A 15580-nucleotide genomic window follows, 5' to 3' on the forward strand; every position below is an offset into this window, starting at 1 on the left:
CGAGGAGAGGGGACCCGGGCGGTGCCCGGGGGGCTCCGTGGTCGCCCCGCCCGGCTGCGGGGGCCGGCGGGACCGGGAGCTGCCGAGCGGGGGACTCCCGGCGCCGGGGGCGGCGCGGCGGCGGCGGCATCCCCATCCTCCTCCCCCTCCCTCTCTCCCCATCCTTTTCTCCCTCCCTCCGCCTCCTTCCTCTCTTCCCCCGGGCGCCCTCTGCACTTTCTTCTCGAACCACCCTCGTAGGCAAACTTTGATGGGGAACCTCGCACCGCGCTGGAAAAATGCCGGTTATGAAGGGATTACTGGCACCCCAGAACACCTTCCTTGACACCATCGCCACCCGGTTTGACGGCACACGTGAGTCCGGGCTGGGGCAGCGGGCTCAGGAAAGGGGCTGTAGGGAGGGCACCGTTTGTACAATGGGAGCCTCCTGCCTCCCATCGGATGATAGGAGCCTTCTGCCTCTTCGGAAGGGGTTTTCTTGGTACCAGAAGTCTGCAAGGAGGAGAGTGAGGCTAGGCAGCTCCTAGCCTCTCCTACTCTCCTGCCTAGCTTATCCTCAGCTTTTCAGGTGAGGAGGATGCTCGGTCCTTTCTCCTCCCGGCCCCCTGCGTGGGGGCTGGTGCCGGCAGCCGAGCTGCAGCTGGAGCTGGGATCGCTGTAGGAAAGTTATGTTCTGGTCTGGGGCTTCTCCTCCTGGGCACCGGAGAGGCTGCGGGGAAAAAACAGGTTTCAGAACCTGGGCAGGGCTCTGTCAGGAGGTTAGGGGATTTTTTTTCCCTCTCCTCCCCCCCTCCCCCTCCACCCCCCCCCAAACATCACCCTGAAAGCTGACTCCCTGTAGAAGAGGTTCAGCAGCGGCACAGCAGGAGCTGCAGGAGGTTGTTGAGAAAGAAAGCACGGAACAGCCCTTCAGCGGCAGTGTTCGGCTGCAGCACCGCGGACAGGGCCCGGCGGGGCAGCAGCGCCGCTCCGCGCCCCACCGCGCCCTGCTCCGCCCGCGGCGCTCTGCTTCGTCGCGCTCAGCGGCTCCCCGGCAAGGAGCTGCCCCCGCTGCTGGAAGTTGGCTTGCCGTAGGGTTAGAAGTTGTCTGTCTTGAGTTTTGCTGCTTCTTTAATGGGGCTTTTTTTTTTTTTTAATTTTTTAATTTTTATTTTTTTTTAGTAAAGAAAAATTGGACTTTGGAAGATTCCTTTTAAACAAATAAATCTAGAGATCCAAAGTAAAAGAAAAAACAAACAGTGGTTTTGAGTTACTCTCAGTACTTTCCTGACTGAAAACTTTGTGATCTAACTGTTTTGGTACCTTATTGTTTATGTCTCTTGGCATTTTCTCAGTGGTTCAATTAGGGTGTGATTAAGACACTGAGCTATTGATAAGTTGTAAAGTATCAAGAAAATATGTGGTCACTGAAATCAATTGTAGAGAAACATAGAACTGTGTTACAACTGCTCTGCTAGTCTGAGGACATGTAGCTAATTGTGATTCAGGGTGTATGTAATTGGTACTTGATTATAAAGCAATCCCTCTTAAGACTACTTAGATGTACCTTTAAATTCCTTTAAATACACTACTCGAAGTCTTTTCCCTTCACCTCTCCGCTTTTTTTTATTTCTCTAAATCACATGGGTATTATTTTCTGCGTATTGAAGCATGACACTCTAATACGAGTTTTGTTGCTGGTACTGTTATTTGCCAGAAAAGTAGTTCTTACCTGCTTTGTGCTCAGGACCCTCCCCCCTTTCAATGGCTTCATTTCAAAGGACAGAGCCTATGAGCTGTACACACAAACATTTCACCAATTCCCTTTACTTCTAAAGAGATCCAATTGACAACAAACAACATTAATGATGATGTGCAGCTGTTTTACTTCAAAAACAACAAAAAATTAGAAAAATGTCTAGTCTTTGTGTTCTCAGTGACACAAATGGAGAAGTGTGGCAGGAAGTCTATTACTTAGCTGATTTCTATGAGCAAATTTAACTGCTTTCTTTAAGCAATAATTCCACCAATCTTCATAGTGTCAGCTGGGCCAATCTTTTCTTAAGCAACAGAAAACAGGGCCCATTGTCCTTACAAATCTGTAATGCTAATAACTGATCTACTTTTTCATATATTGTATTAGAAAAATAATATAATTAGGTATTTATGTACCTCAAGAAAAATATAACACATCATGTTTTTATGTGTTATGTGTTGCTTTGTAAGTAGAAATTCAAAATATGGCATAAATATTAAACAAGCCTAATCTAGAACTTATAACTATTGTGTAACTATTCACACAAGAAATATTCACAGAAGTTCACAAAGGAAGACTTCTTATTAGCTACACAATCAGACATAATAAAGATAATAGAAGTTGTGGAGGATGACACTATTCTGTGGAAAATCAATGTGACTCTGAATCTACTTAATAACATCTCTTTTAGAGGGCTAGGGTAAAAAAAAGAATCAACTTAATGTGCCTAAAGTCTTCTTTTGAAATGAAGTTATGTAAATCAATTTACATCATAATTACACTTAAAATCTTCAGAAACAGTTCATCTCCTTTATTGCTTTGATATGTTTTTTCCATGAAACGGATGGATTTAAATATAAAAATGTGTATTCTTTAAGTGACAAGATTTATTTATTTTATTTATTTTCAAATAAAGAAAAGTAGTTTTGCAAAAATTATATACTTATATGAGCATCAGGAGGATACAACAAAACACATTTTTTTTTTTTGTTTAAATTGTCTTGGTGGTAGTACTGAGGTTGTTCAGGTGGCTAAAGCTAAGAGTAATAATGATGGCTAATCCTCACAGGATTCTGTCCCATGTATTGCTAGTTTTATAGGTGATATAGAAATATATTCCTATGAAAGGAATATATGGCATAAGGATAAATGGCACTCAACCTGGGACTGTTTCATAAACTGCTTTGACCTTCCACACAATGATGTTTAGTGTTAAAATACAGTTTTGTGTCAAAAGGCTTTTTGTTTTGTTTTAACATAGTCTGTAGTTAACAGACCTCCTTTCATTTTAAGCCTCTGGGAAGGATATATTATGTTGTCATCAGTGATAGACTAATCCACCAATGCATCTTTAATCCAGAAGAGGGATAATTCTAATTCTGGGCAACAGTGCAAGAAAGGATTCCAGATAATATTAGAAAATATTCTTTGCTTTCTACAGAACTTTTCAAAAATTCATTCAAATAAGTCTTTCAATTTTACTATTGCTATCTAATTAGCAATTATAAATTGCATTATTTATAAACTGCAAATATCAAAAAAAGCCTAGATAACGGAACTGTTTGACAGTTATTTCATCTGTCCAGAATTCTCAGAGCAGTTGTTTTATATTGTTATACACATATTACAAATACATATGCTTTACATGTCAAAACAGTGCTAGACAAAGATTAATGTTGGAGTTAACTCCTGGATATTCAGGATGTCACAGAGATCTACATCTGCAAAGTTGCCATTACCTGCATTGTGTACATAGTAGAACAATATTAAGGATCTATATATCTGAATTTTCTTGGCAGAGCTCTTGGATCTGTTTATGTGCTATTATAATTTCACCTTCTTACAACTCTGAACTATTTTTTGTGTTCTTGACATTGGAGTTGAAGTCAATGTTTTCTCAAAGGGCTATTTTATTTTATTTTTTTCCCTTGATAACTAACCACAAGATCATCTAAATGTTTTTTGCCCCTTCTGTTAGAAAAGGGTTTATGTGGTAATTGCTCTCTAAGGAGAAGAAAACAAACAAACCACACTATCAAATGGATAGTGTTTTTTTTTATATATATATAAATATATGTATGTTTATATTTTTTCCAGATTAACCATACAAAATACTGCTTTCAAGTGTTCAAATATGTCATGTATATGGTTATAATTAAAACTCAAAATATTATGCTTGTAAATGTCTGAAATTAATAATTAAAACTTTTGAATGGAAAATTTAGGTGTTTTTGATTCTCATCCTAATTTAGGTTAAGAAAACCATTCAGAAATGGTTGCATGGTATGAAATTCTCTATTACACTTTAACGTTTGTATGTGTGTTCATTTTATATTTGTATATAATCCCTATGTATTATTTCAGTAGGTAAATCCACACAAGAGGTGGTTGTTTCTGCAAATTTGTGATGCTTACTCAGTGAGCAAAGCTAACAGATGACTTCATCATTTTGTGTGTGTGTATGTATAAATATATGTAAACTAATAGTGATTTTGTATATGGTTATATTATAAAATGACTGAAGTTCCATAATTATCTCTTGTCTATCAAATATATTCAGTTTCCAAATTGTGTACTTCCACATCCTTATTATAACAATTTCATATGATAACTATAATACGATCATGCTGAGTTAATTCCTTCTTGCTCACTGTCAGTGGTGATAAATTTGATAATTCCTTATTTGTAGAACGACTTCTAAGTTCCATTTTGTTTTCCAATTGAAAATTTACTCAAAGATAAAATAGTGGAACTTTGCAAATGAACAGCAATTTTCATAATACGTTTATGTCCTTACCAATTACATAGTTTCAGTTTTCCAGTTGCTTTAGTCAACCCTAGGAGGGCTTGAAAGGTACTTGATGGAAACATACAAATTAAGTATATCAAAAGTGGTGTTGGTGTGTTTCCACCATCACTGTGGGTTTCCACCACATTGTCTCTTTTGAATAAACCATGGTTGGTACAGAACTAAAAGCTGGTGTATATGATGTTATTCCCAGATTGCAGCTCATTTACATCCCTTCCTCCTTCTCTTCTTCACCATCATTTGATTTCTATCTCATTAAAAATAAATTATAAAAAAAAAAAAAAAAAAAAGAAGGCTAATATCTGCCATGTTGACACAAGATATAGACATTTTCCAATACTCTGTAATCAAATCTCTAGACTAGACAATATGATACTTAATCATAACATCATTATTATAAGAAATTCAGAGGCCACTTCTTGACTAGTGCTACCATGGAGTGTTACTAGTGCTACTAGTGCTACCTAGGAGTTTTCTACCAAATGAATGGAAGGAATTGAAACAGTGTCAAGTGTAGGGAAGCAACAGTTGAACAGTGGAGGACGTTATTGATCAAAATCTATGATTAGAGTGGTTCACCTAAAAAAAAAAAAAAAAAAAAAAAAAAAAAAAAGAGAGAGAGAGAGAGAGAGAGACCAGACAAATGAAAGACTTGAACTATGAAAATAATTGATTAATGCCAAAGGCTTCCAAATGGTGACAGTGGAAAAGCTGGTGAGCTGTCTGTCCCCTCTCACTCTGAAGGAGTGAAGGTGTAGTGAAAGATGGTCTAGTTCTTTCTGACACAGATGCAATTAGTTGGCATGAGGGAAATTTCCAAAGCTATTATTCCCTAAACATTCGTTTGTTCTTTTCTTAAGCAGACTACTCTGCCCTTTTGCTTATATTCTTGGACAGGTAAAATAATGTCTTGTTTTGAACAAATCATATATTTGTCACTACAAAAATATGCTGTCAATGCAGGAAAAGATCTTTCTTGTGTTTTGCCCAGAGCACAAAGAAAGCAAATACTTTTCTTTCTGTAAGACACAATCCATGGTGTATCTCACTGTAGCCCTGTTACTTTAAAAATAAATAAATAAATAAATAAATAAAAATAAAAATAAAAATAAAGTGATTTTGAATAGAACCCAGTGTCAGATGTTGGAATCTGTGTTGTGCTGTTGCTCTTCACTGAAAGTAACAGAAACTAGACTAAGCAGCTATTCAAAAAATATATTCCTCTTCTGTCTGCACAAGTGTTGGGGCTGAAGAACTCATAATCTAAGACTTATTTTGGATGATTTTTGCTCATGGTAACTTCAGATTCTAACTTCAGCTGAAGTTGGACATTAAAGACTGAATTGTGAAGAGATTTAGAGGTATCTTAAGACCATATTTCTTAACTAGTTCTTGTATTAAGGAACTAGTTCAATAAAACAATTGTGCAGGTGCCATTTAAAAATTAAAATCTGAGTTAGTGATTTATGATTTTAAAGAATATGTTTTATTCAATTAGTATGTTATTGCTGGAGAAAATATTAATGCGTTTGAATTGTCAGGTAGTGGTCTATCTTTTCACAGATAGAAAGTTAGAAAAATATCACTGCAGGACATGCATTCAGAAAGCTGTGTAATTCATTAAGTGAACTAAAATACCTTTAAGTCTAAGGTTAATGTTTATTAAAAGAAAGTTAGACTAGTCGCATACATTTTGTTTCAGATATAAATATAAAATCTGTATTTGAATTCAAGACGAACATTAGAAATGTAATAGTGGAAGGGTCATTAAATAAGGGATTTTATTTTTTTTTTCCGGAATAATACAAGATTATTATCCTCAGTATTATTTCTGAGTGGGATTTTATATATAAGCCTAATAAAACTGACATTCGGTTTTGCTCTCGCTGCATTGTGTGTTTGAAGTGACATATATTTGAATGAATATTACTTTGTTAATGGATTACAGAAGAAACTCTTTAGGGGGTTTCAAACCTTATAAGATTTTTCAGAATTCCAACTAGAGTTAGTTACTCTGTAAATCTATTTATTTTTTCCTGTTCTAAATGTATGGCACTATTTTCTTCTCTGATAAATACGGAAATAAAATTATCTTGTTTTAATATTGCATTTTTACATTCAACGTATATTTTATTCTGTTTATATTTTGTTTATGCATTCCCATTCTCTTTGGGTATAAAGTAAATGTGTTCAGAGTAGAGTTCAGAGCAAAAGAACAATAGAAATAGACTAAAAATATTGCATCAAGCACAGGTGGACTCCTTACCAAATATGGTATATATGCATGAATGTATAATAGGTCTGGAAATAGATTCTGTTCTGATGTAATGCATTTTTTTTTAAAGAAATATACGTTACTTGTATTGCATTATCTGTGTCCTGAAAAAGGTAAACAATTGCTACAAGAGTAGCAGTTTTTACAAGCTAGTTTAATTTATCATGATGTATTAAAATGACCATGAATAAAGAACAACTACGGAACAACTCTCTCCCAAAGTAATGTTTTTTCCTGCCCGCTCAATCTGAAAATAAACAAATAAATAGTGAAGATAAGAATAGGGGGCAGGGAGAAAGAAAGGAAAAGGAGAAGAAATAAATAAACAAACAAAACATTCTCAACTGCAGACAGAAGAGAGACTTCCTTGACTTTCTCTTTGCTAAGTGCTTCAGGATCCCTATGTTTCCAAGGAATGATAATAGCATTCAGATGCTTTGGAGCAGGTGTTGTTCTTAAAATACTGGTGTATTCAACATTGAAGTCAACTTTAAATATCTTCTGAGCATGCCTAAACTTAATGCTGGTCATCATTTCAATCATTTCAAGAACAGCCAAAGCCATAATTGTATTACGGAAAAAACACTTAGAAGAAGGACTTGTTTTAAGAAACGTGGTACATTATCTTGTGATGTTGAGATGATTTGCCTCTTTTCAAGTAAGGGGAGGAAATATTGGTCATTAGAAATTTATTCCGGTGATATTTGAAATTTTGACTTCCATGAGAAGTGTTCAGGTACACGTTTTGCCATGGATTTTGCACATCCTTGCCAATAGTTTTTAACGTGTTCACAACTAAAATCTGTCTCTTTCTTAGAGTGGCTGGACCTATATCCCCCTGAATTCAATGAAGTTGTACCTAGGTAAATGAGTGAGGAGTCTGGCCCAAGATCTTGATTAAACTTTTTAATTATGACCTTAACTATTCTTAATTTTTCTAGTGAAGACATTCTAAAAGTATTTATGCACTAAGTACAAATCTTTTCCTTAGTGCTTACTGCAAAACAGAAATACTAAAACTTGTCTGTCTTTCAGATAATATTGATTTATATACTTTTAACAACTGAACAGGAAATACTCTTTTATAATTCACAGTATTTAAAAAAAGAGTTAAAAGAATCTAGCACAGCTTTTAATAGAGAAAATTATTTATAGATCCAACAAATGGGTGGGGGGGAAAAAAAAAAGGAAAATCTGTTGTCACAAAATAATTCCATAACTTTATTTCTTTTAATAAAAGGATTGCTAATAAAAATGTAAGTATGTTCATACACTGAGTCTGGGTTAGACTGGCTAGGGAAAAAAAAAATGACGACATGATGTAACATTTCTTTAATAATGGCCTTTAATCATTATTTTTTAATTTTACCATAAAGAAAAATTAATGTAAGAGATCTTGTTAACTATGAAGAAAGCAATTTTCACTGTTTAGATGTATTTCCTTTGGGAAGATGAGACAGTTTTGAGACATTTATTATACAAAGCTGTAATTGTTCCCCAATGAAGAGAGAAAAACTTCCAGTGTGTCTGTACTGAGATCAGTTTTTCTCCAGGCATTAGTTATGACTGCTAGGAGTCTAGATTCTGGCTCTTAGGACTTTCAAAGGCTGAAAGTTGCTAGGGTTATTTTGCTTTTTCTTTAAGTTAAAATAACAGAAATAGAGATTTATCTGGACATCATGGATGTAATACTTAGTACTACAGCTTTTGTTTTGTGCCCTTTTCATTTTGCCTTTCATCTCCCTCAATAACTTCTGGTATGTGACTAGACATACTTTCTTATTCCAAATGTATAAAAGAGAGCTTATAACTCAGTCATTTTGTCATTTATTTGATTTTTAGAATCCCAAAATTGTCCTAATGCAAATAGCTTGTGGTTTTTGTTGTCGTTGTGTTGTTTTCTTAAATGTCAGATGAATCCTGTGATAAGTATACATAAATTGTGTCTTTTCTTGCATCTTGGAATTAGCAATGATAAGAAATATAATGGGAATACTGCGTTGTTTAAGATGGAAATAACTTTGTAAGGAAAACAAGATTCTCTGTGGAACATTGAACAACTTCTTTGGTGTGTAAAAAAACTTTAACAACACAATATAAATAGTATATCAGCAGTAAGTTGATTTTATTTTATTTTTAAAGCTCCAGATGGAAATACACAATATCATAATCTATGACTTTGTTCTTAATATATGGATTAAGCTTATGAGGTGATTGGACAGTCATTGCATTTACTAAACTGGATTTTTCTTTATTGAGCTGAAAAGTTATGATGCTAGCCAATCTGTAGGCAGTAATAATGACTAGGAGTTTGGACATTTTCTTTTCCACCTCAAGAGCAGAGGGAAGCATGTACCTCTTGAAACCTGACCTTATGGAAAAACATTAGCCATTTCAATAAGTATATGGAAAAGTATAGCTAAGAGACATTGATGTAAGAGGTTGAACTGCACATTTGCTTGAGTTTTCTCAAATTCAGCAGAAGATTTTGGCTCTTCCAATACTACCTTGAAGATTATGGATGTGACAGTGGTTAGAGCACACTACACTCCCTACATCTGTTTGAGCAACAAATTCTTGCCTGGAACTAGACAGACATATGTCTTGCAATTGTACTATATCACTGTACTATAGACATATGGTTATATAGTGCAGTAGACATATGTTGCATTGTACTAGATTGAATACTTCTCTAAGGAGAAGGCAGGTAGGCAGACATCAACTACATGACCTCACTGTAGTGCATTCTGAGGCAAAAGCTTGAGGATTTATTCTCTGCACGCTTAGAGGTGTGGTAAAAGCCTTTTCCAAAATTTCAACTGGTAGGATTTACATCCAAGTATTTTCATTAGCTTTGAGATCCATATAAGAATTTGTCACTTTTCTGTCTTTGAATCTGTGATTTTTATCTTCAAATTCATTATAAATTACAAATAATTATTTTTGAATCTGCAGCCAGTATCCATGTGACAGATAATAATTTTGAAAAAAAAAAAAGACTATCCTCCTTTAAAATGTATTAAAAATATTTAGAAAAAATAAGTTATAAGTGACCTTAAGTAAATAATTGATTTCATAAATTTTACTTACAGTATGAACTGAAGCTACAATTGATTTGCAGAGGAGGGTGTAGTCTTGTGTGGTAAAGCATACAGGTCATATTTAGCCAAGAAAGAGAAAAGGATGGAGCAGCTGCTAAGACATTGTGATTGACTGGTGGGATTGCTGAGTGAACAGTGGGGTAGAGCTTTGGAATGAACTAAATGGCAGTAGCACTGTGGGAAGCTTGAATTCTGTTCAGAATATAGCACAGGAAATGCTACTGTAAATGAGTATGGTCATGAGAGTATTAAATGTATTGTCTTCTCAGGGTTGTGGTCCTCCTTAGGTATATGATGGAAAGCTATCCTGGTAGTCTTGGGTGTCAATGTGTCTCCAGTATTTTCTTAGTAAATGTTTAGCCACTAAAACCAGAGAATTAAAAATCTTCATTTTGACATGTTGATTCTAGCTAATGCATGTGGGGGAAGGAAGCAACTAAGAAATAAGTAGTTGACTTGGTGAAAAAATACTAAAAAAAATGACTATAGCAACTTGAATTATATATTAAAAAAAAAAAAAAAAAAAAAAAAGAGGGGAAAAAAAGGGAAATAAAGGGAAGGAGGAACAGGATTACAGGATTTGGGGGTTGGGGGTAGAAGGGGATGGAGTGGGGGGTGGGTGTCTGTGTTTTGTTTTAACTTATTTTGTCTGTGCATGGATGACTGGATAGCATATGATCTTTGTTTTCCATAAATTTACATATAGAATGTCTGAAATACTTATTTTTTTTCCCCACCACCTCCGGTTCAGTTCAGCACTCTTCCAGTTTCTTATAATGGGTTGGAAAATAACACAGACTAAAAACTGATGGAGATATATCTTAAATATATCAGGAATTGTTTCTCTGTTGTCGCTTGTAAACTTTCTTCTATTTTTTAACTGTGTTTTAGAATCTATGAACAACAATATTCTTAATTTGTATAATATATAGAAAATGAGATCTTAGTTTTTTATTTTTGTTGTGTTTTGTTTTTCTCTAAGTTTTCAGAGCACTTGAAGGCTATTAATGGCATTAACTGTTCCTGTTGTTTTTTTTTCTGGAACTTGTGTTTGTTGCATGACTTATTAGTAGATTTTTTGTTTTGTTTTGTTTGTTTGTTTGTTTTTCTTATTAACCCTGGACAATTTATACAGTAATTTTAAAAATGGTATCTCATTTTCTGACACTCATTGGTCTGCAATGTCCACCTTCTGTCCTTCACATTGGATTTTGTTTTCAGATAAGCCTCTGTAGAATATTTAAAATGCATTGTAGCAAGAGCCAATAAGTGTACCTGAACTCAAGCAACACTGCAGATAATCCAGTTGCTTCTACAGTGACAGGAGAGATTAGCAAAGATCTACAAAGCTGTAGGCAGAAGAAATACCTCAGCCTGGGGCTTAATTTGCCAGCTCCCTTGAGCGGGTGGGAGAGACTGCTGTGATTCTCATGTTCACTGCCTGTCCTGCCCCTCTCCAGATGTTCCTGCTCCCACTGTGGGGGTGGATGGATCTGACCAAACAGCTGCTGAGCTGCTCCAGGTAGCTGCCTCTGCTGCAGGGATAGATCAGCTACTTGGGAAGCAATACGGAATTGCTATAATTCACTGCCCCATGCCTGGAGCTAAGCTAACACTGTTTACTTCCAGGATGCAATCAGCAAGAGAAGTCAGAATGGACAGGTGTAAATTACTGCAGACATTTTAACTCATTAGTCAGAATTCTTATGCAAATAAAACAGGCATCTGTCGAGATGTTTTCGTATTGCTAGGAGCAGGAGCCAGATGGAGACCTAGAGTTTTGGTTTCAGTCGCAACGCAGTGCTAATAACTGAAGCTGATAGTAACTCTAGTAACCAAGAGTAGTAACTCTTGGAGACTTGCATAGAGATTTTGTTCCCTGCACTTAGTTGGAGCTGTCTGAATTGTCTTTTTATTTTTCCCCCCTTTTAGCCTAACTAAACGGAATAATTACGTATAGAGAGATGCTTTCTCTTGACCCCAACAGTATCTTCAGGAAAAAAAAAAAAAAAAAAAAAATATATATATATATATATATATATATATGTGGACCTTTCAACATTTTGTATTTCACATTAGAGATATACAATCATATATGCAGGTGGTAGCATGCTTAATTACAGAATAAAGCACATTTTAGTCAGAACTAGTTCACGTATTCATCATTCTGCTAAGTAGAGTCTTCAGGGAATGATTGCTAGAACTGTCAGGTTAACTGCAGGCCTTCTGTTTATGTCCTTTGTGGTGAATAATTTTAATTTATTTATTTCTTTTGTGTGTGTGTGTGTGTTAGAGATAAATAGTCATAACCTGATGTGGTATGCATCTCACCTGCAATATAACTGAATGCTGTTGTAAACACTTTATATAAATAGGTATAATCACTCACAATAATTGTGAAGATTTATTCCAATGAACACAACGGAGTGGGGAAAGAGAAAAACAGCTGCTATATGCATCATTATGTAAGGTGCAAATTATAGCTAATTGTCCAATTGATAGTCTTACAGGTGACAAGTGATTAGTACAAGGAGTGTCTTTTCCAGGAAAGCAGGAGACCAAGTTCAGGGAATTATTAGCCATATAAATAAATAAATAAATCTGGAGTTATAGTAATTCATTCACCTTTAACCCTTATTCATCTTTTTAAAACACTTTTCCTTTTTATGAATTCTCTGTAGGCAGAGTCTGAATAGAAGAAAGACAAAAGCCAGAAAGCTCAGTGACAGAAATACTGTATGACCGACACCATGATGGATAGATCTTAATAAGCTAAGTTTTGGGAGATGAGTGAAATAATTACAAGTAAAGCAAAGAGGTTAGAATTAATTGGGGAAATTGCAGTAATATTATTTTTTTCCCCAGTCTGCTATGGCTGTTATGTCATTTTCTATGAACTGTCAAAAAAAAAAAAAAAAAAAAAAAAGAAAAAAAAAGAAAAAACCTTCCAGGAGTACAATAAAAGGATAGGAGACATATTCTGCCACCTTTACACACCCTGTTTTAGTTTGGACTGATTATCTAAGATAAGCAAAAATGAAGGGAAAGAAACAGGTTTTTATGTTTCTGGTATGAAAGTATTGTCTCTTAACCTTTATAACAGAAGTAAATAAAACTTATTGCTCATAATTAATTAAATGCACAGAGTAATTATTCTAATAAAAATATTTCTCTAAAGTAAAGTTAATGAGAAAATCTTTGTAATGGTGTTTCTTAGGTTGCTCTATTTTCAGCTATTGAAGTTTAACATAGTGCTATGAGCAGCATGGGGATTTTCTTTCATCTGTTTAAATGCTTGGCATGTTGAAGTAGTTTGCAAAGCACTTGAATGTTTTGGTGTTCATTTATCATTGCTAATTTTCAGCTACCTAGGAGAGTTTGTGAATGGTACAATGCACTAAGTATAATAACAGAATAGCTTGATCTTGAAAGCAGGTCCTTGCTGATAGCTTTTTTTCAGGCTTGGGAAGCAAAGTTTGTGGCAGTAAAGCACTGCAGTGAGTATACAGGTTGTGGGGAAAAAAAAAAAAAAGAAAAAAAAAAGAAAAAAGAAAAAAGAAAAAAGAAAAAGAAAAGAATCTATGTTGCTCGAGGCACCTTACAAATATCTTCTCTGATACATTAAACAGTGTCAAAACAGTGTCATCTTTGGCCACAAGGCACAGAAATATCTGTTGGGTTGAGGGTGTGAAGTTGTAAATGCTCTCCAGATAGACAGTCCAACTATATGACATCCCATTTTTCTGTGGAGAAGCACCAATTCATCCCTTGTTTCAGAAGCTCATGTGCCAGATTAATATACGATTAATAAATCGACATCAGGGCTGGTAACTACATTGACAGGTTGGGCACCTGACAGGAAAGGGACAGAGGTGCTGTTCTGCACGAGTTTCAGGCCTATGGGCTGGATTAAGGGACCAGAACTAAGAGCTCTTCTCTGTAAGAAAGTAAAAACATCCCCAGGAATAAAACACATCATGTCTGCAGAAGTTCTGTTTCTTTCTGCCAGTGTTGCTATTCTAAGGGTTTGTTGTCTTTAAATCTATAATGCTTACAGAATGAGCTTGTACTTATACCTAGAATTAAGCATATGGTGTTACAATGGGAAGACAAGAGAAAACACAAACCTGTTGCTCTGAACTAACTGAAGAATTTACAATTCTTCACAATTACTTCACAATTTAATAATCTGGAATTTTGGCTCAATTATACAATTCTTCTCATGTCTTAAGCTTAAAATAGTTCTCAGAAGCCTTATTTTTATTTGTTTTCTTGCTCAGGAAAACCCATGATAATCAAAATTGTTTCAGGACCTCTATTAGCATGTAAATAATTCTGTTGCTTATGCATAGTGTTAAAGCACTTGATAATTGCAGCTGAAGAGAAATAGAAAAGTTAGAAGAATGAGGGATATATCTTATTTCCACAAGTACAAACTACTACCAAAATTACAGTTATGAGTATACCACAATCAAAAACAACCTTTGCACCATAGGTATATTTTACACCCTTAATTCTTTCTGTAGGATAGTTACTTCATGTAACTATCATATGTGGGAAGTGTGTTTCCATCCTTATCCTGTATTTCCAAAATTACTCTTGTAAAAAATATTTGAACGAGACCCAGTCTAGCAGAACATGTTTCAGCTCAAACTACACTGGTGACAAACTAGAAGGAAGAAAACAAAGAACTAGACAATCTAGGTCACAGAAAATTATCTTGCATTAGAAATAGAAAATTGCTCCATTTTTCCAATCTTGGAATGTTCTCAGTTACAGACCTTCAAATAAATGAAGAGGATTTTTCATGACAAGGGATTTGTAACAACCTACAGTATGATGAAAATGTGACTATAAAGAGGAATTCTATCTTTACTCATAATGTGTATCCACCATAACATTAATGTAATGGTCAGTCAGCAGAACTTTATTTTAAATATTTTCTAAATGTCCAGGGGAGGAAAAAGTTCCTGTAAAAATATACTTTCTACTTTTCAGAATATTCTTCCAATAATTCAGCCTTCAAACTAAGAGTGAAAAGAAAATGACATAAACCTTTTTATTTAGGGATAGAACACATAGGGAAGTGACTGTTAAACAAGCTTAATGTAAAAATGTGACAATAATTAATTTACATATTTTACCATATTGACGTTTTTTATTTCATAACTTTAGGATTACTATGTTGTATTCTGGCATATTTGTGAATCTTCAGAAGCACATGAGGAGTCATTAATGGTTTTTAGTGGTATTGACTCAATTTTCTAAGGCACTGCTGAATTTGTTTTCAGTCTAATGAAAACAAAATTTTAACTACTCAAAATACAGTGAGGTGTCATGGTTTGTATTCCATTTTGCCCTTGACTCAGCTTATGTGAGTTGGAACATTCTTTTTGATAAGTATGAGAGAGCTGTCCTCAAGTTGTGGGGGTGTTCAGCTGCTGACTTGTTTGCGAAGCTAACTGTATAAGTACTGAGACTTTTTATTTCCATAAATAATACACTAGTTTCATAGGTGTCACATGGGAATTACAATGTCAACATGAGTTCTCCAACGATAACCTCGGTAATAAGAAATGTGAACTTTTAGACTCTAGACTTGAACTGGTCATTTCTGATAGGCAGTGATCATGGGATTCAATTGAAGAGAGATCTAGAAA

At 35.2% G+C, this 15580-nt stretch overlaps 1 protein-coding gene across 2 annotated transcripts in view; it reads left to right on the forward strand.

Moving 5' to 3' along the window:
* Nucleotides 1-231: 231 nt before the first annotated feature.
* The window catches only part of KCNH8 (potassium voltage-gated channel subfamily H member 8), a gene marked incomplete at its 3' end in the record, with an annotated part of 190712 nt that continues 175363 nt past the window's right edge, over nt 232-15580 (forward strand). For both annotated transcript variants that reach the window (XM_084509060.1, XM_084509061.1), the window contains exon 1: nt 232-354. In XM_084509060.1, the coding sequence (XP_084365186.1) occupies nt 279-354 (76 nt within the window). In that variant the 5' untranslated portion in view covers nt 232-278. The remainder of the gene's footprint in view (nt 355-15580) is intronic.

The sequence above is a fragment of the Aythya ferina genome (genome assembly GCF_964211825.1).
Source record: "Aythya ferina genome assembly, chromosome: 2".
In the NCBI taxonomy this organism is placed as follows: domain Eukaryota; kingdom Metazoa; phylum Chordata; class Aves; order Anseriformes; family Anatidae; genus Aythya; species Aythya ferina.